Source organism: Cricetulus griseus, chromosome 2 (genome assembly GCF_003668045.3).
Source record: "Cricetulus griseus strain 17A/GY chromosome 2, alternate assembly CriGri-PICRH-1.0, whole genome shotgun sequence".
Lineage (NCBI taxonomy): Eukaryota > Metazoa > Chordata > Mammalia > Rodentia > Cricetidae > Cricetulus > Cricetulus griseus.
Window position 1 is genome coordinate 58,849,449 of NC_048595.1, and position 27,031 is coordinate 58,876,479.

The following is a 27,031-nucleotide window of genomic DNA, read 5'->3' on the forward strand; positions in this document are numbered from 1 at the left end:
TGTGACTGAGTCCTGGTTTTGTTGATGAGCTATGGTTTTTAGAAAACATAAAATACCAATACACCATGTTTTATGTTTATTCTTTTTTCTTTTGCTACTGTATATTATTATAAAGAAACTTTTCTCTATATTTCCATGATCCACAGGGTAAAATAAGTTCAAGTGAAACTTCTGCAGCTAAAGGGACACCTGTGTCTATATGTGTATGTATTCATAATTTTTCTATATGTGAATATATATGCAATTTCCCATGCTTACATGTGTACACATATATGTGTGTACACATATATAACATACATGAGCTTGAAGGCTAGAATTGTTGGTTTAAAGCTTATGTGTTTGTATATAGAAATATACACAAACATCTAACATGCATTGTTTCCTATACTCCTGTATGCTAGCTGTAAGTACAGTATGCATGTGTGTATATTTTTCACACGTTATTTTTTTTGTATTTCTGGATAGTTACATGAATTACAAGAATGGAACGCCTAAGTCTAAGAGTACTTACAATTTTAGTGCATACAATTTTAGTGCATTGTGAAGCTCTTCCAAAATAACTACAAGTTCTAATAGCATCCAGGAAGACTGCTTGCTGACTGTCATTTTTTTTTTTTTTGCCACTTACAGCTATATACTTTAAGCATTTCTGCTTACATTAATTTACTCCTGACATTATCTTTTCAATATATAACATAATTATATTCTTTGACTATTTTTGCATCTTTTGAGGGCTTAAAGGCATAATAAAAATTGTTTTTTAAGCTTTGGATAATTTTGTTTCTTAATCTTTGTGTGTGTGTGTGTGTGTGTGTGTGTGTGTGTGTGTGTGTGTGTGTATGCAAGTTCATGTGTAAGAGGACACACATGTGAAGGTCAGAGGACAACCTCTAACGTTGGTCTCTTCCACCGTGTTTGCTGCTGCGTATGTCAAGCTAACCGGCCCTCAGAAGATTCTCCTGTCTCCTCAGGAGATTCTCCTGTCTCCACCCAGCTGTAGGAACCCAGATTACAAAGGCAGGCTACTATGCCCAGTTTTACTTGAGTTCTGGGTATTCAAACTTGGATCCTCGTGCTTGTACAGGAAGCCCATTTATCTGCTGAGCCATCTCTCCAGCACCTATTTTCTATGTGTTGGGACAATGTCTCACAAGCTGGCCTCAAATTCTTGTTCTTTCTGCCTCAGTCTCTAAAGCCACCATGCCCAGTCGCTCTGATCAGTTTTGTGGGTTTTTTTTTCTGTGTGTTTGAGGGGCACATATGTATGCATGTTCCTGTATATAGATGGATCTGTGAATGCATGTGCCTGTGTGGAGGAGGTCAAAGGGTAAAGTCAAGTGTCAATCTCTCCACCTTATATATTAAGGTAGGGTTTCTCTCTTAAAGCCAGAACTCACTGACTCGGCTTGTCTAGCTAGCCACCTTGATCAGGGCATCTCCTTTCTTCACCTCTAGCAGTGGGATGACAGGATCTGAATCCAGTCCTCACGCCTGTGTGACAGGTGCTTTGCCCATTGAACCATCTCCTCAGCCCCATGGTGTCTTCTGTCTTATGCCTTGGTGGATTTGAGTTTGAGTGTGTGCAAGGCTGGTAAAATTTGTAATAGCTGAGATGCAGCTCAGTATGGAGAGTTCTATTCCCAGAACCCTTCATAAAAAATAAAAAGGGGGGAGGCCCTACCTGAAAGAAAAATGTGTTCCCTAACATTGTGGGTTGGGGCATATTTTCTATTCCTCCCTACAGAATGAGCTTGCTAATCCAAAACAATGCTGTTTTCCTTTATAAAAGACAAAATTGTTTGTCTTTTAGGCCACAGCAAAGAGAATTTCCACTGATTGTGTTTGCAAAATGACCACAGATAACTCACTGCCAATTGATTCTGCTCTTTGGGACAAAAGAAAGGCAGCACCACCGGAGTCCAACGATTGGTTCTGAATCTAGCCTGTGCACTTGAACTTACATAGTGTCCAAGGCTTGAGCCTCTCAGTCTCAGTCTCGTCACCTGTAAAACAAGAACAAAAATCTTGAATTCAAAGGGCAACTCTGAGGTTAAAATGGGTGATTTGAGTTTAAGTAAAAACATATTACCAATTCATTACTAGCTTTTTGAAGAGCACATAGCCAAAAATCACTTGGGACTCCAGCACCTTCATGATTGTATTTACACAAATATAAAAATTCACAATTCCTCCACATACCACACACAGAGAACACACATCAGGCAACAAGGGATGGAATTTAAAAGTCCCAGATTTTTAATTTTACATTCTTCAGGCCTTATTAGCCCTCCTACTCAAATGGCATTCCTGGAAGTGGGAAACTGCCTTATGCCGAGATACCTAGAGGAGGTGGCAGGTGGTGGCAGCCTCATAAGGAGTGTAGCCAGGAACCGGGCCAAGCACAGTATTTGGAGAGTTCAAACTTTCAGTGAAAGCTTACCCAAGGTGTGAGTTGTTTGGGGTTTTGTTTTCACCCTACACTGATACTCAGGGGTCCATACAGGGACCCCTCGAATCTCATTCCATCTAGCCAACCCATCATTCTTCAGTCCTGGGTTTGAAAGGATCTACTGCAATGTCGAACACCAGGGGGAAGGATGGAAAAGTAGCGGCCCGCATGACCTCCCAGTTACAGCAAGGCCTTAGCTGGGTTGTTCTAGCTAGTCTTAAGTCTCGGTTTTCTTCTCCTGTGTCTAGTGCTGGGACTTGGCGTCTGCTCTATAAAGACTCTGCCAGCTGTCATCCTGATGTGGACTCTACTGCAGCCAGACCACTAGGCCCGAGCATATAAACGGGAAGCCACCGAGTCTCAGGCCCGCAATTCCAGGTTCCGAAAGCTATCCCGGGTCCCCACGTCATCTTGCACAGCTGGGCCACCCAGGCCAGCTAGGATCTCGCCAGTGAACTCGGAACAGGTCCAGACTGATAGGCCCGCGTCCGGTGAGCACCGGACTCGGGGCACCACCGCTCGCCTGTTAGAGGCGTCCTGGGCTCGACTTTCCGCTTTCACAAGCGCCGAGCTCCGGACCCGCGACTGACCCAGTGCTTTGCCCGCGTCCCCGGCCGCGGCCGGGTCGACTCGGCCCTCCGTTTTTACCGCTCCTTCCTCTCCTTCCTCCGCTTTTTCTGTTCCGCGGTCACCGCGGCCGGGGAGGAGGGAAGGGGGGAGACAGCGGGAGAGGGGACAGCACGCAGGGGGGAGGGGATCGGGGAGGGCGGGGACGCGGGGCGGGGAAAGAGGAAGAGCCGCGGATGCTCCTCTGGCGCTCTCTCTTAAAACCGAAAATAAACACGGTCCCCGGGCGGCCGCCTCGTGTCTGCCCGATCACTCGGCGACCGATCGGGTCGCACCTACCGGTCCGCAGTGGGACGCAGGCCCCGGGTCCCCGAGCAAGCCGAGGGTCTTCTTTCCGCGCGGTTCCCACCGGAGGAGCGCAGCTACAAGACGCTCGTGTTCAAAACGCCCGCGCGCGTCCTGATTGGCGGGCTGGCACACTGCAAGCCTCGCTGATCTTCCTTTTTCTCCTTTAAATAGTTGGATTCGGAACCGGGCAAGACTCGCCAAGGGGCGTCAGGCATAGAGGAAGGGGACCCGGACCCGAACCTGACCAGAGTGACAACGGACCCGCGCGCGGGGCGTGCCCGGCCAGCCGCTATAGGTGACGGCTGCAGCCAGGGGGCGGGCGGTGCGCACACGTCCCGCGGCGCCGGCTGTCACCGCGAGGGGTGGCGAGGAGCGCGGCGAGCGGCCGAGGCGGGAGGCGTGCGCTGGGCGGGAGGCAGCGGGACCCCGGATGCGGCCCGCCGGCCCGCGCGCGCCTCCCTCTGGGCGCCTCTGGGAAGCTTTCCCGCGCGGCTGGGGACGGCGCGCGGCGCAGGGGACGCGGGGACGCCAGGGGGCGGAGATGGGCGGGGGGGCGGAGATGGGCCGGGGGCGGCGCGTGGGTCTCGGGGTGCCTCCTAACAGAATGGGCCGGGGGCGGCGCTTCTCACCTCCCGTGTCACACGGAGGCGACCGCTGGGCGAGTGCAGCGGCTGGGAGCATGGGGTACAGGTTCCTGGTGACTGTGCGGATTCGGCGGCGGCGCGCAGATCGCCCACCTCGAGTGAGGGCTTTCGTGGTTCAGTTCCCGCGATCTTCGCGACACCGGTCAGCGAGCCGCGCACGGGCCGTAGTGGCCCTGCTGTTGATGCTAGCGAGGAGCCAGCGAGGGCCGCGGCTGCATCCTGGAGCAGGTAGGAGAGGCCCTCCGAAGCCGCGCCGCGCACGAGCTGTGGTTCCGCGTGCTTTCATGCATCTGCCCCAGGAGGTAGAAAAAGAGGACGTGCCCCGTGCGGACAAGACGGGGGAGGGAAGGGGTCGTTTTTTTCACTTCGGGTGAGTTCCTTGGAGATGGCGCTCTCTCTCCCACATGGTGAGTCTGAAGGGGCCGCTTCACAGTCCCACTCAATCCCTGCGAAAAGTTTAGGATTCTTAAAGTCCTAAACCTGCCGCCTTAGTAAATAGTGGCTCCTACAGTTCCCCGTTAGGCTTTGGTAAACTGCGGGCGTGCACACAAACATACATAGGTACATGCATACATATTTTCATACATACATATACATAAACACACACACTAACGTAGGTAAGGTGGTTTTCTAGAGCTCTTAATTTCGCCCCCCCCCCCGGGGTTGGGGGGAAATACCTGCTAACGGTCTTGTTTTCTAAGGGTTTGCCTATTCCGCCCCCGTCCACCAGGCCGGCTCACCCTTGCGTGCAAGTGTAGCGAAGGACATACGAGAGAGTGGCAGCAGAATATAGGTTGACATCCAAAAATAGGAGGACAAGCGTCACTGTTTTAAATATAATCAGTAGCTTCTACAGAAGCAAGCACCCGATTCTCTAAGATTCCTTGGCCGGTATAGACAATGGCTGTCCATAGAGTTGGAAACTTCTTACTGGCTGGCCTACGTAGCTGAAACTGTTTTGGATAATGCCTTCATGATCCTCAGACATAGAATTTAAACGTGCCATCCGGGAGGAGTCAGAAGTAGTCATATTTTAAGCTTCCCGGACCACAATTAATATGGGTTTTACTTGAGGCCTACTGCTTGAAAAATAGAGTCTGAGATAGGTTTTATCCTCACATCGGGTAATCTGGAAAACTGAAAGAAAAAAAAAAAAACTATGTTGATACAGTATGCAAAAATCTTAGAGAACACTGGGTTCCAAAAGTAAAACTCCCACCCCCAGGGAAAGCTGTTTGTTGCTGCACCAATTGTCTTTTAGGCATGGAAATGTAAAACTATTGACACTACTCAGGAGGGCTAGGGTGGCTGGAGCAGTGGCCTGAACCAAAAAAGAAAAAGAGCAGAAAAGAAAAACTATCAAGTTTTATTTGCTTGGTTTTTGTTTTTGTTGTTTGTTTTTCAAGACGGGGGTTTCTCTATATACTCCTGACAGTCCTGGAATTTGCTCTGTAGACCAGGCTGGCCTCCAACTCGCTAGGACTGCTTCCTGAGTGCTGATATTAAAGGGGTGCGAAATTTCATTTTTCCAAAAGTTAGTAAAGAGCATTTATAAAGGATTTTATGACTTATTGCTGGCTCTGGTTTTAGTTAATTTCAAAATACTCACAGGCTCCAAGTCGCCTTCCTTAATGATGAGTTTTTGCTTTGTGTTTTTTTTTTTTTTCTGTACAGCATATGCCTAGCCCTTGTAATGTGTGGATTTGAATATAGTTGTTAATATGCTCTATTAAAAATCTGTTTTATGCCTTTAGTTAATATTTCTCCCTCCATAATTATTTTATATTAATAATTTGGTGCCTTTGGGAATCTGTGGTTAGGAAGCAGAAATTTTTAGCATTTGTAAACATTATAATTGTGTATTTTCAGGACTATAAAACACAGTGCTGTAGCCTCTTAAGAGTTAAAGAAGGGTCTGGATTTGTAGTGTTTTGTTAACAAGCACACAATCCTGGGTTTCATCCCCAAGAGGCAGAAGTTGGGGCTATGGTGATACTTTCCTGTAATTCCAGCCCTGGAGGGTGGAATGACCATGATAGATGGGGGAGTCAACCAGAACTACAGACAGGGGAACCTAGGACTTAAGGCTGTCCTTTATCACATATATAATTCAAGGCTATCCTGGGACATTTGAAACAAAATGAAACATAAAGTTAAAATATCCATTTATACTATTACAACTTGTAGTGTAGAATATGTAAAATATAAAAATATGTTTGTTGAAAGAAACCATTTGTCACAAGTAAAAAAATCAATTTTCAGGAATTATGTGTAAAATTCTCTAGACATGCTTTCATTGTGTAAAAGGCCCAGTTATCAACAATTATCTGATAATAGAACATATGGCATGCATAGAATGTAGGCTAAAAATATGTCCAATTTCCTAACTTTCTATTTGAAAATAAGGATATAATGGAAATATTTGAAGTGTTAATTACCAGTGTTAGTATAATTATGTACCTCATGTTTATATATTCCACCACAGTTGTATTGACTTAGGAATATATGTGGTGCTAATTGTGTTGAATCATTCAGGTCCTTGATGTTCAAGTGTTTAGACATTCCTTATACAGATTATTGAATATTGATCCAAATATGTAAGGTGTCAGTATTCTAACATTTTGAAAACCTCTGTAAATGTGTTCATTAGAACTTTTTATTCCTCTGACTGAAAATGTGTATGATAAAAGTTTGTGTGGGATACAATTTAGTAGTCTTCTGCAGAAGGCACTGGATTCAGTTTCCAATACACATTACTATTTACACTACTAAGTTCTGCTTGGTAAAGTACCCCTTTATCCATGGCTACTTAGGGACTCAATGCAGCTCCTCTTCCTGTAGCCTGCAGTCATCTCAAGGTAAGCGCCTTAAAGCTGACTTAAACCAATATTTCAATATGTACACGATCCCAGTTAATGCTGTGTTCTACATTGAAAACAACCCTTTCTTTCATTTTTATGTTTTGAGACATCATTGTCATCCTAGAAACAGGATAACCTTTACTGCCTGTGTCTCTAACACTTTATAGGGCTGCCCTGCCATTCATGTTAGTTCATTACTAGAATCACTGTGATGAACATAAACCACCATTTTCCCTAACATTGGGATCACTCTTGCTTATGAAATGATATGAATCATCAGGAAAAAATATTTTCTAATAGGAAGTAGCAAAGCTGAACATTTGACCAGTGTTTTCACTCCATCTCTCTTGTTCCTTCACACTACAGTACCTTGGGCCACCTCAAACTGAAACCCTACACTAGAATGCCCTGGACCCTCTGTGTGCTTTAGAAAAAAAACTTGAAGTTTCTGTGATGCTGTGTTTCTGTACTCTGAATTATGTAACTAATGAGTATTATTTCATTTTCAAAATATAAAGATTATAGTATTAAGTATGAATTTTCTCTAACTTCAGAGTCTCACATAGCCATAGCTCATCTCTAATATGGCAAGAGAAACAATTTTTTAAACATGGTCTCATGTATGTAGCCCAGGAAGGTCCTGAAATAAACATCCGAACACCTCCTGGGTGCTTGGGTTACTAGCAGTAGGCCATGATGCCTTGTTTATACAGCTCTGGGGTCCAAACCTCAGGCTCCTTGAGTGCTGGCCAAATACTGTGTGAGCTGAGCAGCGTCCTCGGCCAATCTCATAGCACAGGATAGGAACTTTACAAATGCCTACACTTGTATTTAACTGCCCTAAGGAAAGAGAATACCTTCTGGAGAGCAGTATAGAAAGAATGAAAGTTGCCTAAAATCATAACAATATGGTGTTAAACTATGGAATGAGATAATTAGGCTTGGGAGTAGGGTTTTCCCACTTTCCCACTATGTAGCCCGGGCTAACCTGGAACTCACTATGTAGACCAGATTGAGTTCCAACCACAGAGATCTGCTTGACTCTGCACATAGGTGCTACAATTAAAGGCATATACCACCAAGTTTGTTTGATTTTGACACTAAGAGCCCAGATTGAACTGAATTCCCTCTTCTCCTGCCTCCTCCTGACTTGAGGCTTTAACTGTGATGTGCTAGTTCCCCAGACTTAAGGAAGATTGCAGGTGCGTGTGTGTGTGTGTGTGTGTGTGTGTGTGTGTGTGTGTGTGTGTGTGTGTGTGTGTGTTTGTGTGCCCACTCTGACATATTTTTGGTAGAATATTCAATTTATTTATTTATTTATTTATTTTCAATTTTTTAATACAATGTAAAATAGTTACCTAAATGCAGGCATGGAGGGCAGGCGTTAGGTTTTGTTTTTCTCACTATGTAGCCTTAACTGGCCTGGAACTCCCTATGTAAATTGGCCTTGAATTCATAGAGACATGCCTGCCTGTACCAAGTGATAGAATTTAAAGGCCTGTGCCACCATGCTCCCCACCCCAATTCCCAAACAGGCAGCATTTAAAGTGAGACTTGGTATAGTAAACAATTTTGTAAATGGTTTCCTCATGCTGGGAGGGACAGGGGATCTTTATCATCTTCATCATACTTTTGAATTTTACAAAGTAATCTCGATTGATACCTATCACTAGTAAACATATTTCATTGTCAAAGCCTCCAGTCCCATAAAATTGCACATCAGGGATGAATTAAGAGTGCCAGATGAGTTGAGAACTGAGTTGTGAGTCTCTCACCTCTATGAAGATGGTTTTAAAGTTTGGAAAAACTGACAAGGGCTATGACTTGAGGCTTTAACTGTGATGTGCTAGTTCCCCAGACTTAAGGAAAGGATACTGCTGCTGCCCTCACCCATCTCTGAGGTTCTTGGATGTTGGGTCCCCTTTCAGCTTTGGCTCACTCTCCCCGCACCTCACCTGCTACACTCATACTCAGGTATTTGAATAACCTCAGGCTGAGATCCCTGGTTGGCAGAACTAACCTCACAGAGGCTCATCCCGCATCCTGAAAGCCCCCAAAACACCAGTGGGTAGCCAAGCTCCACATAGCTCAGATGTCCATCCCTGCCTCCTCCCTCTCAACCCAATCCTGAGAAATGATGATTTAGCTGGCTACCTAAGCAAGACCAGAATTTAGACCCTGGGTCCACTTATCACCCAGGCACTCCTTCAAGATTTGCCTGTTCTGGACTGGTTCCCTCCCCTGAGCTACATCCTCAGATAAGAGTTGATCAGATAGTATATGTGTTGGAAGCTTTACAGGAAGGGAAGCTTCACTGGACAGCAAGGAGTGGTGTCAGGCAGACTCAGACTTCTCTAGATTCAGACATGATAGGAGGACATTTCTACGTCACCAATTCAGCTCTTATTGGATGGTGGGCCAAGAAAATCAGTTTTATTTGGGGGAACACACACAAGGCAAAGGCACTTCCAAAACCCCCCTACACCCCCCCCACACACCTTGTGGAGTCGTGGTCTCTGCTTCTGTGTCTCAAGAGCAGCCATCCCTTCAAAAAGGCTAGCACTTCTCTTTTGTTTTATCATGCAAATCTCCCTCAGTTAGAATATGCTCTTGAAATAACTAATCACTTCTAGGATGGCAAGCAAAATACAGCCCAAGAAAACCTGTGAATAAACTTCCTAAAAAATACCCTCCAACTTCAGGCCTCAACAAATCCACCATGTGATAATTTGTGCTATGTCAGTGTAATCAGCAAGCCGAAGGGTGGACTTAAAATTGTTGGTGCTACCAAAAATCAATGCCATCTTTTTATTTTACTTATTTAAAGAAGAGATCAAAGACACTCTTCTCAGCTCCTGGCAGTGCAGTTGCTTCTTTCATGAGCCCCAGGACAGGCATTGAATTTCATCAAAACCATGATCAGAAGAAAAAAAATGATAAAGTGGGAAGATTAAGATACAAATCTTGCTATAAGATTTTAAATTCCCAAAGCATCAGAATCCTTTCTCATGTTTGATTTTTATGTTAGGAATTGCATATTGGCCTTGCTTATGAAAATGAAAACACTGTATTACAAAGGACTTTTTAACTCTTCTTCAAGGCTTTTTCAGTCTTGTCCCTCACCACCGAATCACTAAATTACTCAAACAGACACCGGGTGGGCGGCTTGGGGATGGAACTCTGGACGCTCAGGGTCCAGGTTCCACCCCTGAAAAAACACTCCCAACCCCCAAGAGGAATTGTGTTCAAGGAAGTGTGTGTAGGAGTTTAACATTGCCTGAATAAAGCTAGCTAATCTCTTATGCAAATTGAAACTAATAAAACTGCACAGATTTCTCTCAGTATGTTTGTTTTGCTAATGGAAGCATGCAAGAAACCAGACATCAGAGGGGTACAGTAGATTGGTGGTGTCAGCAGCCTCAGCCTGAAAGTTGTTCCTGTAGATTTCTCACTGACCGTCAAATTCTAATCCAGCAGTTTTTTGACAGCTCACCAGAGTCTGCACTTTATTTGGGATTCTGTTCCCAATAGGCCCTTGGGCATGATTTGCAAATGCCAACATTGCTTATTTAATACCTTGTTTTTAAACTTAAAGAAGGTGTTTACAGTTAAGTACACTCTGGACTCCAGGTAGGAGAGTAACTGAATAATCAAAGAAAGAATTGTTTCACAAAATGAAAAAGAGACCTTTTTGTATTAGAATTTGCAGGGAGGAGTCTCAGAGGTACCAGATTTGTATAATTAGGGCTTCTGTTAGAGCGGAGGACACAACAGGATATTTTATAAACCTCACAGCATCAGAAAATTGCGTATAGGAAAGCCACAATAAAATTGTCCACTCAGAATACTGTGTCTACTTCACTTTTTCATACCAGATGAATGAATCTCTCTCCACATACATATGAATAAGGGTTTTATTTTATTATCTAAACCAGACTTGGAGTGAATAGAACCTTAAAGGAAGACAAAAGGGTTTCACTGGTTTAAACTGTTTATTTAGAATTAAAAAAAGTAAAATGTTACCATAACAGAATGAAGCTGACAAAGAAAATGTTGGACATTTGTGTATCTGTAACAGCACAGGAATGGGGCCGTGGAGGGTGGGGAGTAGATAACTTGAGCAGGAGGGAAATGCAGTTTTAAAAAACTGAAGATGGGATGTCTCCCAAATGTCATCATAGTTTTTTCTTAGCCTTTCCAGGTGTCTCCTGTTACATTTGTACACTAGTATAAAGTTTGTGTTTTACTTTCTCTTCTGAGTGCCACTGTTTTCTTGCCTTATTTCTGTTTGGTAGTCAGATCATCTGACTAAGCTTTTGTGTGATTCTTACATCCGATTTAAAGAAACAGTAGCCATCTGACTCAATTCAGTTGAAAACCTCTGCCATATGAAAATAGTATCTTTTTACTTTGAAATAATTAAGATCCTATGTAATGTGAGATACTTTGAATTTTATATGCCAAGTAGTTGCACCAAAATATATTCTATGGAATAACACATTTCTTAAAAAGAAGCGTATTCAGGCATTCTTCCAAAGCACATACTAAGGTAATATTTTTCTCTCAGAGGTGATTATGAGGAGCTTAATAGATTTGAGCTGCATTGTCTCATTTAATTATCTTAGTGCTCTTATGTTTTTGATGTTTTACTTTCTCTTGTCCTGTGTTTAAAGTGTAAGGCTCAAGTATGTACCACAACCTGTCAAATGCCATTGGTTAATAATGTCTATATTAATTACCTTGGTTGCCTCTGGGATTAAGAGCACACATACACACAATTTCATTTTCATCTCTTCTAGCTGTTATATAACTGAAGTTTTTATGAGTTCCCCAAGTCACTGCATCTCATAAATTTAAGCTGAAACAGCTTATAAATATAAATTACTTGTTCCTGCTTTGATTTAAAAGCAGCAAATGAGAACTTTTGAACTAACACAGGAACAGTTTGAAGCAGAAGAAAGCTCATTCTTGGTATTCACATCGCCTGAGATCAGATTTCCTTTGCTTGCTAGCTGGTGTGGTTTTACAAGGGAGCTGTAGGTGTTTCTCTGCTTCCATTTTCTCATCTGGAAGCAGCTTGTGGTATTTATGCATTGAAAAGTAGATGCAGGTAGAGCATTCAAGACTCACTGCAAACATCCAAATAAGACATGTCTATCAGTCAAGTCAAACATGTGAAAGCAGTATAAATTTGCCTACCTGCACAGAAGCCCTGTATGAAAGCCTATAGGGTGTAAGCCTGTAGGGTGTAATGCTACTTTCTATCTGGATAATATCTATAATTTTCTGTAGTAGAAAATCAGTGTAATTATTCAAGTCAAAAGTATTGTTATTAGCCTGTTTTCTGTCTCAAAAATTGTCCATGACATGGAACAGTGGTTTCTACAGAATGCACTGGAGATTATTGGATTTATAATCCCTGAGTTTACTTGACACTAATACCTTAGAGTTTGTGCATGTGTGTGTGTGGGGGGGGGATATGATGTAGGAAGAAATGTTAAAGTCATTTTCAAGCCCTTCAAGATGTCTGGAATGTGGAATTCAATATTTTGAGTCATTTATAATAACAATTTGAAGGTGTTATTCAAAAATGGTATTCCAAACACACAAAATGCACAACATGCCATTCTCCCCATTCTTCCTTCCAGTTAGCCTTCAGAAAGCAAGGGTGTGTGTGTGTGTGTGTGTGTGTGTGTGTGTGTGTGTGTGTGTGTACATATACATACATACACATACATACATACATACATACATACATACATACATACATACATGGAAACTCTACTCCATAAGAATTTTTTAAAAAAAAGAGGTAGGACATACATTTATCAAAGGTAAAGTTTGCATTCCTGTTTGCCTAGTTTTCCCTGGGCCAACCTGGAATACAAGGTGAGACTGTCTCAGAAATTTCTGCTTGAAATACACTGAGAGAAAAAGTGGTAGGTGACAGCACAGAGGAAACACTGAACATGGTGATCCACCCCAGAGTCACTTCCCTTGTTTTAATGACTAATTTTTCCTCTGGAAGTTCTTTTGTTGGAACACAGGTACTTCTTTTACCACAGAGCTGTTTTTGGAGTGTTGAGTCCCCAAAAGAAGAATTAATCACAACTACTAGAAGGGAGTTGATTTGTTGAATCTTATAACATCTGCACAATATGGTTATGAATAGGGGGAAAATGGAAATTGGCTTTGATGGCCTCTGTGAATAATATGAGAGAACATGTATGTGTTCTAAAATATCTTGTATTTATATTCCTGGGTTTTCACGGTTCTAATGTTCTTTACTCCCCACAATGACCTTTACTAGGTAAATTTTATCTTTCCTTTACAGACTTGAGGAAGTTTACATAATTTACTTAAACCTGGGGAGAGAGAGAAAAGGATCAACAATTTTACATAATTTATTTAAACTGACCTCAGTTTGCATGATGCAAACCTGTACTCCCTCCCTTCTTCCCTCTTTCGCCCTCCCTCCCCTTCTCTCCCGCCCCCCTCTCTCTTTCTTCTTGTCATTTGAGCTGGAATTAAAGGAGTGTACCACCACTACCCAGCCCTGATTTTTCTACACATGTGAGCTACAATCAGGAAAAAAAAAATCATTCAAAATGGACCTGACTATTAAGTGGTTTTTGGAGGGACTTAGAGACCCAGTGTCTGCCACTGTATTTTTAGTGACAAATATCATCGAAACTAGTACTTCTTAATAATAGAGATCCTGCTGCATTGATTCGGGTTTTGCCACTTGTTTCTGCACTTGGTTCTCAGAGAACAACTCTGCCACTCTGCTCAGCATTGCTGACTTGCACACCACAAGCACTGTACATTAGTCAACAGGAAGGGAGGCAGAAGGGGCCTCTTGCTCTGAGCTGAAAGCCTGGGGTTTAACCCCATCATACTGTGCATTGCTATAAAAACACTTTTGGCTTATTTCATTCTCCTTTGTGAAGGAAGGATAATACTTTCTATCGCTCAAGACAGCTGTCAAGTTAGAAATGATGTATGTAAAACTGGTTGATATGTGTTATGTAGTTGAGAATCAACAAATAATAGCCATTAAGATTTACTTGGCCACTTTGAGTGGATTTTGTTGTTGTTGTTGTTTTGTTTTTTTGAGAAAGGGTTTCTTTTCAAAACAGTCCTAGCTGTCCTGGAACTCACTCTGTAGTCCAGGCTGGCCTTGAATTTCCAGAAATCCATCTGCCTCTGCCTCTGCCTCTGCCTCTAGAGTGCTGGAATTGAAGGTGTGCACCACCACTGCCCAGCTTGAGTGGATTTCTTATTGTCACTATTTCTGTGTCTCTTCTAATTATATGCTTGGCTACTTACTTTGTCATCAGGACGAGGATCCTCATTTTTGTGCATATAACCAAATTATACGTGTATACACTACACACAAATATGCATGTACAATACATGCAATTGCTTTTTTTTTAACCTGTTTTCTCCACAATAAGCAGTTTTCCAACAATCAGGATGCATATACATTAAAACAGTTAATTTAGTTAAGTTAGAGAGTGCTTATTTTCTTGAACTGCAAAGTTACCCAAGGTCACATAAAAACCTATTCTTTAAGGTATTCTGATGGTAAATTTTTTCATTTTTAATCACACTTGTTTTGTACACAATTTTAAAAACTCTGTCTATAACATGTAACACACTTCTAACTTTTCCTCAAAATGGTCCTGATATGAGCTGATTATATGCCCAAATTCCAAATCCAGTTAACAGTTTGGAAACTGAAGTTAAAAATTTGTGACTTGTCTACATCATGCTGTGGTCCTACTTGGGCAGAAAGATAAAATTTACAATAATTTCAAATCAACGGAGATAGATGGAGTCCCCAAAATATGCTTTCTTTGTTGCAGCTAATAATCCTAAAGAATTAACAAGCCTGTTTGAGGCTCTCCTCTTCTCAGAGGTTATCCTTTCTTGAGGTGAAAAATTACATCCCTTGCCAGTTTTCAACTGAGAAGGTTTTTCCTTGTCTAAAAGAATTTAACTCAAATTTGACAAGATCACAATAAAAAAAAGTTGATGAGGCACATAGTCATGTATGATTATGACCTTGTCTGCTCTGTTATTTTGAACAAGGGACACTTACTTGCTTCTAGTCCGCAAGGTTCTCACCTGGGGAAAATGGCAACTATGTCTCAAAGGGTTACTGTTTTGATTCCAACAAGCAATATGTTTCTTAATGTGTCCCTGTCAATGAGTAATGTCACGCTCAGTAAGATTTGTGAAAGGCTTGGGTGGTGTCAATTCTGAGTGATAACAATATTTTAGATGAGAAAGAAACTTTGATCTGGGTATATAGCCATCACTCGCAACCAGTTGTATTCAATTCTGCCCTTATTGCATGCCGCTATCTGGGTCTCTGTGTTGGTGAGAAAGCACTAGGGAGGGGACTTCATCTACACAGCCACAGAGGAGTGGCTGGGTCCAGACCTTCCTTGCATTGGTGACTGCTTTAGATCCACCTTCCTGCCCATAACCTTCACCCATTGTTCAGTATGTCAGTCTAATAAAGTCATTGGTTCCCCACGGGGAACTTGGTGGAATCTCATGGGTTGTCATTGGACTGTAGGAGGAGAAAGTTGTTTCTGTCTCCTCAAGAGAATACATTTTAGGCACACCTCACAACTTCCCCTGCTCTTTCATGTCAATTTTTCCTCAACACAGATGCTTTAGTCTCTTCCAGGGCCATTTACCTATTGCACCTGCTTCACTCTTCTTGGACTTGACCAACCACAGCAAAGCTGGGAAAGCGCTCAGTGTCCCAACACCTTCCATCCCACTCACTCTGGGGTTTCCATCTGACTTTGCAGGTTTCTTTTTTCTTTTTTTTTTTTCCCCTGGGGAACTGTGGTGGTTTTAATGTTAAATGCCCCCCACCCACCTCAGGCTCATTTGTATGAATGCTTGCCCCCAGCTGGTAGTGCAGATTTTTGTTGTTGTTGCTTGGGTTTTTTAGTAAATTCTTTAATTACTACTCATATTTACATATCCACCCCACCCCCCACCCCCGCATTCCCTCAACCTGCCCTCCCATCCTCCCATGTTCCCCACCAACTCTCCCCAACCCATCCCAACTCCTCCCCAGGGATAGGTCTCCACAGGGACCTTCAAAGTCCCTCATATCATTGGGGGAGGGCCCTCCTAGTTGTATATGGGCTGCAATAGTATCCCTCCATAGAGAATGGGCTCCCAAAGTCCATTTGTGTTCTAGGGATAAAGACTGGCTCCACTGTTAGAGGTCTCATACACTGCCTTGACCACCTAGCTGGCACCCACATTCAGAGGGCCTGGTTCAGTCTAGTGCTGTTTCCCCAGCTTTATGACTAGGGTCTCTATGCTCTCAGTAGGTCAGGTCAGCTGTTTCTGCAGGGTTTCTCTAGCGTCTTGGCTCCTTTGTTCATCCCTCTTCCCTCTCCACAACAGGATTTCAGGAGTGTGGTTCGGTGCTTACCAGATGGTTTCAGTGAAGAATTCTACCAGAAATTCAAAGAAGAGCTAATACCAGTTCTCCTCAAATTGTTCCACACAATAGCAGCAGAAGGGACATTTTGCCAAGCTCTTTTTATGAGGCTACAATTACCTTGATACCCAAGCCACACAAAGACACAACTAAAATAAGAGAATTACAGACCAATATCCCTCATGAACATCAATGCAAAAATATTCGACTTTGCAGGTTTCTTTGCAGTCTTTTCCTCCAGAAGTTTGTTTCTGTTTTTGGTCTTCTGGCTGCCCAATACAGCTCAGTGAAATACCCTGTTTTCTTACATGTCTGTACCTTTGCACATGTTCTGACCTTTGCCTGGAGTATCTTTCTCCTTCTCCACTGAATACATAGAAAAGTCCAGGTTTGAACCCACAAGGTCTAACTCCAAAGTCCATTCCTTTAACCTACCCTCCCCCTCCCCCACTTCTACCTTTAGCCAACACCCTGATTTTTATATTTTAGTATATCTGAAGTGTTGGCATCAGGTCCAGACTGAGATGAATGAATAAGTTTGGAGTGTGGTGAATTTGGTTTGTTTTGTTTTAAGTAAAAAGGTTTTATCACTATTATTTATTCATGATTTATAATAGCAGGACCAACTTCCAGAGCAGAGGAGCCATACACAGAGAGTCCTGGACATTTAATGACCTCCATTTCGAATGCCTGCCTAAAACCCATTCTTGATATTTTCTTGTTACATTATTATTATTTAAAATTTTAACTTTATATATATTTTTATCATATTCTGACCCTCCTCCAAGTCCTTTCAGATCCTCCCCCCTCACTACCCACCAAACTTTAAGTTCTTTATTTTAAAAAAATTCAAGAAAACCAAGTAAAACACTACCCCAAAAGAAAAAAAAGTAACCAAATAAAAGCGCGTGCGTGTGCACACACACGCACACACAGAAACAAAAACCTATGAAGTCAATTATATCTTAGTCAACTAGTCCTGAACATGAGGAACATGAGATCTACCCTGGAGTGGTTGATATACCTAGAGTGTCATTACATTGTAAAAACTGATTTTCCCTCTCTGAAAAGGAATACATTACAACCCAGTTGTTAACCGTTACCCTAGTGACTAGGATTTCGTTCATTCATTCATTTTGAAAAATATAACAAAATAAAATATTGTAGCATGAATAATAAAAACCCAGAGTCAGATATTGGGATTAAAGCTGAAGATGGAGGGAGCAAAGCAGCCAGCCACTAGAGAGTTCTCACCTCTACCAATGTCTCCTCCTGCCTTACATTCCTCTCTAGCTGAGATTGAAGGTGTGGGATCCCAAGTGTTGGGATCACCTTTGTGTGAGCTCTGTTTCTCTTTTAGACTGATTCACTCTCATATAGCCCTGGATGGCCTTGAACTAACAGAGATCCTTCTGTCTCTGTGTTGGGATTAAAGGTATGTGCCACCACTGCCTGGCCTCTATAGCTAACCAATGCGGCTAGCTTTGCACTCTGATCTTCAAGCAAGCTTTATTTGTTAGATCATAGACAAAATATAAGATAAAACAACAACCATCACATTGAAGTTGGACAAGATAAACCAACAGAAACAATCCCAAGAGAAGGCACAAGAATCATTCATGAGCTCAGGAATCACATAAAAACACTCAACAGGGAGTCATGGTAAAAAGCACTGCAGACTTGTGCAGGTCTTGTGCACGGTACCCAAGTCTCTGTGAGTTCTTACAAGCATTGATCATGTTGATTTAGAGGGTCCTGTTTCCTTGGTGTCTTCTGGCTCTTACACTCTCTCTGCCTCCTCTTCTTCAGGATTCCCTGAAGGCTCTTAAGGGAAGGACTTGATTCAGTCATTCCATTTAGAGCTGAATGTGACAAGGTCTCTCTCTGTCTGCAGTGTTTAGCTGTTGGTCTCTTTGTACTTGTTCCCATCTACTACAGGAGGAAGCATCTCATGATGACTGAACGCGTTCTTGATATTTTCAAGGCAGCCCTCTAGGCTTGCTCTTTAGTTGCTGTTTAACTTCGTTGTAGTAAATGCAGGAATGAAAGAAAAGGCCATCGTGTTGTCAGTGTTGATTGCCTTTTTATTTTTTCCATGTCCTTTTTTTAAAAAAAATTTAGAAACAATCATTTTACGTGTATCACTCCCCCTCCCCCATTCCCTCTTCCTCCATCTTCCCATCCCCCACCAAACCCCCAACCCGCTCCCCAACCTGCTCCCCAAGGATGGTGAGGCCTTCATTAGGGAATCAGAAAAGTCTGTCCCAACATTTGGGGGTGGGGCTGGGCCCTCCTCCATATATCTGGGATGAAATAGGCCCTTTTCCATGTATCTGGGCTGAAACAGTATCCCTCCATAGGGAGTGGGCTCCCAAAGTCCATTTGTGCACTAGGGATAAAAACCGGTTCCACTCTTAGAGGTCCCATAACCCGCCTAGGCCTCCTAACTGGCACCTATATTCACAGAGTTTGGTTCAGTCCAGTGCTGGTTCCCCAGCTTTACGACTGGGTCCGGTCCGGTCCGCTCGCACTAGGTCAGGTCAGCTGTTTCTGCAGGTTTCCCCAGAGTGGTCTTCACCCCTTTGTTGGTCACTCCTCCCTCTCTGAATCTGGATACCAGGAGTTGGGCTCCTTGCTTAGCTGTGGATCTCTGCTTCTGCTTCTGCTTCCATCAGCTAGTAGATGAAGGCTCTGGGATGGCAATTAGGGTCGTCAGATGATTGCCTTTTGAAATCCTCCATTTTACCTAATATTGGTAACTCTGCCCATTCATTAAAATGAAGAATGTAATGGTGGTGCAATAGGATTGCAGTAGTTCTTAACGTTTGTAAGCATATCAAGTCATTTAAACTCACAACAGCCCCATAAAATAGGCATCAATTATGAGCAAGCAGATTGTCCTCCAGTGACTTCACTCCCTCATTTTTGTATTTGCGTACAGAATTCTTCCTTGTCTGTGTTAAATAGAGCTCATATTTTTAAGAGCTAGCACCCAATACCCTAACCTCAGAAATGTTTATGAAAACCCCTGGCCCAAGCCGCGGCTTTAACACGGCGCGGTGCGTGGGTCAGAGACCCCAGGCAGGCAGGAGACTTTCCAAAATGAATTGTTTGAGCTGGCGTTTCAGTGCAGCGAGGACGTAGCTCTTTCTTCTGAATAAAAGAAGACGCAGTCTTTGCCTACGAGGTTAAATAACTTAAGTTTCAATTTAGCGGTGAAACATACCGCCCTCATTTTTTTTTCTAAAACTGGCGTGTTGCACTGGGGAGGAAGGAAATGGGAGCGATTTCGCGCTGGTGGAGAACGGACTAGCTCACTAGCTCAGGAGACCCACGTGCTCCTCTTTTGAGCGCCCGGAAGGAGTACAGCGTCAGGGGGTGTCTGGGCATGGTTTGGGGGTGGGGTCTGCATGGGCAGCAGGTGGGGGCCCTCGGAGCCTTGGCGCTGCCGCAGCCCCCAACTCTTCTCAAGTACGCAACCAGTCTTAAGCAGAAGTCCGAACTACCGTCCCCTCCCCCGCTGGGGGGAGGTGGGGGAGGGGGCAGCGACAGTTTCAGGGGTGTTCTATTCATGTTGTGTTCTGGGAGAGTTGCGCCACCTATAGCGGACTATGGAGCTGCGTCAGGCTCAGTGAGTTTTGCCCCCTAACCTTAAGAGGAAGAAAGAGGGCCCCGGCTGGTCACGCGAGGATGGGGCGGGCACTGGATCTCCGAAAGGGAGGCAGGCGATCGACAGGGGAGCATTTGGAGCAGCATGGAGCCCTCGGCAGACAGACTGGCTAGGGCGGCGGCCCAGGGCCGCGAGCAAGAGGTTCGGGCTCTGCTGGAAGCAGGGGTTTCGCCCAACACCCCGAACTGTTTCGGCCGCACCCCGATTCAGGTAGGCACAGGGTAGCTCATCTGCAGGGGGATGGTAGCTTTTGTTGAAGAAAAGCCAGCATTTCTGGTGAGTTTCCAATGTGACCCTGACTGCAATGGCCATTCAATTACCATTTGACATGCATCCCCTGCTATTTTTGCTGCCCTCACCCTCCCTTTTAAACTAACTTGGTATAGTATACCACTTTGGCATCAGGTTTTCAGTTTCTCGTGATTGGGAGTTATTATTTGTTCCCATCTATTGTCAGTAGATTTTTTTCTCGTTTTGCTTTCGCTAACTTACTAAGCTTCAACCTAAAAGGGGAATTCTTTCTGTCACCGCCCGGTAATATCCACCCATAACCATTATTTCCAATTCTAACAAAATTCCTGTGAAACAAGAGTGCATTCTAAAAGCCTGTGCATAGCAACAGATGCAACTATGCAATATAGAATACATTTTACACAGTTTAAAACATAATAAAAATGAAATAAAAGTGAGACCTTGAGATCATTAACAAGTCAAGCGTGGAAACAGTTTGAGGCTAGACAGATTGGGTGGTTGTACACAATAGGTGTGAGCATTTAAAAATAGTGTGGCTTACAGTTTAAAGCGTCTGAAGCTTTACCAGCATCGGGGCGGGGGGTGGAGGGGGAGGCTGCCTTTCTTAAAATATGTAAGAGAAGACCTTATTTATTGAATGCAGAAAAGGAAAAAATTAGGTCGATAGTTTTTACAGCAGTTTAGTAAGGGGAAGAGAAAATCGTTTTGGTTCAGAACCTTAACCAACTTGGTGTTTGAGACAGAAATGCTTTGTTTCTAAAAAGAAAAAAAAAATCAGCTGGGCGGTGGTGGTGGCCGCATGCCCTTAATCCCAGCACTCAGGAGGCAGAGGCTGATCTACAGATGGAGTTCCAGGACAGCCAGTACTACACAGAAAAGCGTGTCTCAAAAATAAATAAACCGAACAACCAAAAAAAGAAAAAAAACAAAAACAATGACTCAATTCCAGGTACTTTCTTTACAAGGCAGTATCCAAGTATTCATTTTATTTTTGGTATTTTCAAATTTTCCATAAAATAAAAGATGTGAGCAATCTTTAAGTCCAAATTTATGAGCAAGATGGAGGAGTTTAACATACACATAGAGCACAGAGTATTTTTTCCTCTTTCTCTAGTTTACTTATAGTTTTCCTGAAAACTAAATTAGTTCAACTGTCTTCAGGGAAAGATTCAGCAATACTAATGCAATTGATTATGATATCTTGATGTAGAAAAATTGAGTGATTCGTCTTTACAGTCTCACAGAACTCTGCATGGCTATGTTCACTGAGTTCCTTCGCTCCTTCGCTGCTCCCACCAGCAGCTAGTCTGCCACTGTGGTTGTTCTCAATAAGAAAGGTTTGAGGTAGCAAAACAATCTGTGGCCATCAAAACCCAGCTCCTCTACCAAAAGTTAGTGCAGGACACACACACACACACACACACACACACACACACACACTCGCACGCACGCGCGCCCCCCTCCCACACACACACACACAGAGAAAGTCAGCCATGAATCCAAAAGGATGACAGAGCACAGAACAGCAAGTTGATTAGATCTTCCTGAGGGGAGCCAAAAAACTGCCTGAAGATTTTCCAAGGTGCACTCTTCAAGCTTTTTTTGGTGGCCAGCTTTATGGATTGGATATCCAATGGTTTGGGTTTTTTGGGGTGGGAGTTGTTGGTTTTTGGTTTTGGGTGATGCTGCATGCAAGACAGTTGCTAAAAGGATTCTCAAGAAGAGTCTTGAGGTTAGAAAACTTTCAGCAGAAGAGGAGGAGGAGGCAGCTGAAGCAGCTGCTTGTAGAGACAGCAACACAGGTGGATAAACCGAAGTAGGGGTATGAAGCAAAGGACAGGATGTGTGCCAGACTCTGTAGCGCTAGGAATAAGTCTTACTTCCGAGGCTGGTTGCCAGTGCTCAGTTTATAATTGTATAACTGTATAGACACACTGTAGGCAAACGCAACAGCACATCAATACATTTGCATAACATTGCCCTTAACTTCCTGTAGTCTTCAGTGCAGATTCCAAACCTATGGCCGAGTTTATTTTAGTGTGAGCAAGTTTCTTTATTCTATATCCTAGATAAAAATTGATCTGTGGCTTCTCTGTACAAAATGGTGTTTGGGGGCTTTCTTATTTTCTCTAGAGCAATTTCTGCCTAGTTTTTTTTTCCCCCAGTTAACTTTACAGAGCTTTAAATTTTTTTATGGCTCTGATTTATTTATTTAGTTGAGGGAGGGGTGTGTGTGGAGGACAGAGGACAACTTTTGGGAAGTGGTTCTTTCTTTCCATTATGTGAGTCTGGAAAATGGAAGGTCAGGCTTGACAGCAAAGAATTTTACCTGCTGAGCCATCCTGCTTACCCTAAAGAGCTTTTAAAGTTGCAGTTGGAGGTAAAAACAACTTGGGGAAAGTCTTATGTGAAAGTTAATACAATATGACTTTTATTCCTGCCTTGAAACTGCAAACAGGTGACCTCAAGTTAACATTCCTATTGGGGTTGTTAGCGTAACTTCCAGCCCCAAGCAAGCTCCTAGCTTAGCAGCTTATATCTAGCTGGATTCTTTTATTGTTTGTGTAGAAATATTTTTCCTGGATGTGTATCTGCACCACATGCCATGCCTACCTGAGGCCAGAAAAAGGTGTGGGATCCCAGAACTTACTACTGCCACAAAATACTCGTTTTTGTGGTGGTTATGGATTCCATTTCCAAATTTCTTTCTGGTGGATGGAGGGAACTAAATGGTAGAACTCTTGCTTAGTGTTCACAAAGCCTTGGGTTGAGTTCAATGCATCCCCTATGGGAACCCTTAATCATCATCATTATCATTATCATTTACTACTATTATTTTGAGACAGGGTTTTTCTATGTAGCCTTGACTGTCCTGGAACTCACTCTGTAGACCAGGCTGGCCTCAAACTCACAGAGATCTACCTGCCTCTGCCTCCTGAGTGCTGGGATTAAAGGCATGGGTCATCTGGTTTAGGAATGGTTTATGTTTCCAAGACAGTTTAAGAATTAGGAGCAGGCCTGTAGCCACAGTTTCTTTGGAAGGGGATTGTGCCAGGAAGATTGATAGTCCAAAGCTAGCTTTAAACTTTAAACTTGAGAAGTGTTTTTGTTTTTTTACTGTTCTAACACATCACATTTTTTCTCCTATTGGAAATAGTTTTTTTCTCATATACCATATCCTAATTACAGTTTCCCTCCCCATTCTTCTCCATCTTCCCTCCTTTAGTTTGTAAATGAATAAATAAATATTGAGAGCTCAAAGGCTAGCTTCCAACTTGGTAAGTAGGCTAAAGTTCTGATCCCCTTCCTCTTCTCCCTGGGTACTGAGAATGCAAGTAGACAGAGTTTATGCAGGGTTGGAGTTTGAACCGAGCGTTTCTTTCACATGTAAGGTCTTATACTTGCTTTATGACAAACTAGAGTAATTTGGATAGAGGGCACCTTAATTAAGAAAATGTTTCCGTCAGATTGACCTGTAGGAAACTCTTTGGGGGCATTTTCTTGATTTCAGATATGGGAAGATTCTGCCCAGTGTGGGCAGGTGGTCTCAGTTGCTTTAAGGAAAAAAAAAAAAAAGCTGAGCAAGCCAATGAGCACATTCCTCCTTTGGCTCTGCTTCAGTTCCTCCTTGCAGTTTCCTGGTACAGGTTCCTGGCTTGGCTTCCCCCCTCAGTGATGAACTGTGATACCCTTTCTTCCCCAAGATACTCTTGGTCATGGTCTTCATCACACCAATAGAAAGCAAATGGAGCCAGTTAACACACATTTAATGACTAAAGCAAACACAAAATTATCATTATGTAATTACAGAAGCTGGAAGTCTAAATCGAGTCCACGGGAGTTCCTTTGAAAGGCTATAAGCCAGAATCTGCCTTCTTTTTCCTAGCTTTAGTGGCTGTTGGCCCATGACTCCAGCATCTTTTCTCTGACCTCTGCAGCCCTGCTAACATCTTCTCTTTGGCAGGATACTTGTGATAACATTGAGCCTACTCTGGTAGTCCAGGATAATGTATCTCAAGATCCTAAATATAGCCATGTCTACAAAGTCTCTTCTCTCTGTAACATATTCACAGTTTAGAGGATTAATAATTTAAGGTAAGAAGGGGACATTAATATTTTAGGGACATTTTTAGACTTCAAGAAATCCAAGCATAACATTCCAGGAAGACAAGGCTAACAAGATTTTATGAGAATTCTGGTTGTTGGGTTTTTTTTTTTTTTTTTAGATTTATGTATTTCTATTATGTATATGAATGCTCTACTGACTTTATGCCAGAAGAGGGCATCAGATCCCATTGCAGATAGTTGTCAGTCACCATATGGTTGCTGAGAATCGAACTCATGACCTCCGGAAGAGCAGCCAGTGCTCTTAACCACTGAGCTATCTCTCCGGCTTCCTTGGATGTGTCTTTTGCCAACCACTTTTAGTAATTACCACACACTCGTTGATCGTCTCAAATGAGGCAAGTGCAGTCTTTGCCCCTGGTGATTCTCTACAAGCATGAGCACCATGAAAGCGTGGGAAATACCCTGTTAACCTGTGTGTAAGAAGAATGGAATGGAGAGGATGGGAGCTGCCAGCTGGTACCGGAAGCCCCTAAAGGGTAGAACCTTGTGACTGGTTGTCTCCACCGGGTAGTGTTGAGGCTTCTTAATAGGGTTTCTTTCTCGGTTCCTCCCGGCACTCTGCCCTTGACCCCTCTACTCTTCCTTCTTTTTCAGGTCATGATGATGGGCAACACCCAAGTAGCCAGACTGCTGCTGCTCTACGGTGCCGAACCGAACTGCGAGGACCCAGCCACCCTCTCCCGACCCGTGCACGATGCAGCGCGGGAGGGCTTCTTGGAAACTCTGAAGATACTGCACCAGGCGGGGGCGCGGCTGGATGTGCATGATGCCCGAGGTCACCTGCCAATCGACCTGGCCCAGGAGCGGGGCCATCTCGATGTCGTACAGTATCTATGTGCGGCCGAGAGCACCCCCAAGGCAGCCGGCCAGCAGGCATAGCTTATGCTCAAACACCCCCAGGTGAGCACGGCTTGTCCAAGAGTTGGAAATCTGAGCGCTTCCGAAACTCATTTGCAGATGGAAAAGTTGAGCAGGGTCTTCTGGCTGTCTTCAGTTCACACAGCCAAGTTGTGTGACAACCTAAGAAGATACAACTCAAGGGAGCCTGTGCACATGGACTCCATAAATTCCAGCTCCACCCATCCACTTATCCCCAGTCAAAGCCTAGGCTGCAAGGCAGGAGGGTCAGAGTTCTAAGGTTAGGAACTGTAACATGGAGCCGCAGCAGGGCTACAGAGCCTCGGTTTCGCTGCTTCGCAAACCCGCCTGGTGGACTGATTCCAAGGATTCCAAACTTCTTGGCCCTGTCCTTCAGCTCGCAACTTTGTCAGCCTTGCCCCTCGGCCTTCTCAATGGAAAAATTTCTATTTCCCACCCCGGGAGTTTTGAGGGTATCTGAGATGGAGAGCTTGCAGTTTTCTTTCCCTTTTAAGGAAAAGAGACATCTTTTTTCCTGTCTTTTTAAGCTTTCCATTTCATGGCTGGAGGTTCAGCTGTTAAGAGTGCACTGCTCTGCCTAAGACAGAGTTCGATATCCTGCACTCACCTCAGGCAGTTTATAACAGCCTGGAATTCCAGCTCCAGAGGATTCGATTCCTCTGGCCACCTTGAGCACCCAGCCCGCGCATGCGCGCGTACTCATAATTAACATAAAATAAAATTTAAGCTTTCCACTCCTTGGAGACGTGGCTAAACCACAAATAAGTATAAGCTTCCTTTGCCTTTCAAAGCCTTCAGCAATCACGAAGTCTTTCTTTTCTTGGATCCCATCCCTCTATCCCCCCACACATGAAGTTTCATGTTTAAAGTCTTTTATTTGCTAAAGAGAAAATGTTTTTAATTATAATAAGATATGTAAATCATTACACGAAAATAACACAAACGTTTAGTGTAAAACATTACTTAGAAGATACTACAATATATCCCAGAACAAGGGCGCAGAGAGTCTGGCTCTGGCCCTCTGGAAATGGGACTGTTGACTGCGGTTTACAGAATCCAAGCTGCCAGAAAGAAGAGGGAGGGGGGCTTTGGGCAGATCCTCCTTTGGGCAGACGCCTCCCAGGGAGCTTGTAGTTGGAAACCTGTTTTCAGTGAGTAGGTTTGCAAACCGGAGCAGAGGAGCATGATCCGAGCAAAGAAGTGGTGTGAGAAGCTGCTACAAGAACGCAGGAGTGAGGGTCGCAGGTGCAAAGGCTACAGTGGGAACAGAGGGGAGGAGAACTAGAGAGCGTGGGCGGGTCTGAAGCGAACCGCGAACACCTCAAAAGAAGTAGCGTCCATTTTGTTCAACAAGTGACAAGAAGCGGTGCGGGAGGGAGACCAGATGGGGTGGGGGTGTCCTCTGCCTTCCAGAGCACTGGGCAGTCTGCTCCCGGGACCGAGGGCACCTTGGCTGGGAGGCTGGGAGGCGATTCTTCACCGCAGCCCCAGGCCGGGTAGGATTCGCCACCCTCTTTCCTAGAGTCCTGGTTTTTATTCCTGCAGCAGAAAAGACTGCCAGGCTCACTCCGCTGACTTAGAGCCGGTGGGAAAACCCGGGACTGGAAGGGGACTGAGACCGGCGCGGGAGACAAGCGTGGTGGGCTGGGAGGAGGGCGGAGGGCGGGTACTGCATACCGCCCGGGGCACCGCAGAGGCGGGCCAGGACTGGCCTCCTAGGGCTGCTTTCTAATGCCGGTCGTTTTTCTTTGCAGA

General features: G+C 43.8%; 1 protein-coding gene and 1 long non-coding RNA gene across 9 annotated transcripts in view; one reads left to right on the top strand and one right to left on the bottom strand.

Moving 5' to 3' along the window:
* LOC103160605 overlaps positions 1–3,896 on the bottom strand; it is a 151,398-nt gene extending 147,502 nt beyond the window's left edge. For 5 of the 8 annotated variants that reach the window (XR_003482233.2, XR_004768202.1, XR_004768201.1 and 2 more), the window contains exons 1-2: positions 3,356–3,895; positions 1,962–2,003 (exon numbers count right to left, since the gene is read on the bottom strand). This is a non-coding gene — a long non-coding RNA (uncharacterized LOC103160605). Of the gene's footprint in view, positions 1–1,868; positions 2,004–3,039 lie in introns of all 8 variants that reach the window. The other 3 variants (XR_004768207.1, XR_004768205.1, XR_004768206.1) reach the window with 3 other exon arrangements.
* A 59-nt stretch (positions 3,897–3,955) lies between these two features.
* Positions 3,956–25,297, top strand: LOC100764983 (cyclin-dependent kinase inhibitor 2A). The gene is made up of 2 exons (XM_027400400.2): positions 3,956–4,236; positions 24,992–25,297. The coding sequence occupies exons 1-2, from the start codon at positions 3,969–3,971 to the stop codon at positions 25,162–25,164; spliced, it is 441 nt and encodes a 146-aa protein (XP_027256201.1). The 5' UTR covers positions 3,956–3,968; the 3' UTR covers positions 25,165–25,297.
* Positions 25,298–27,031: the final 1,734 nt, after the last annotated feature.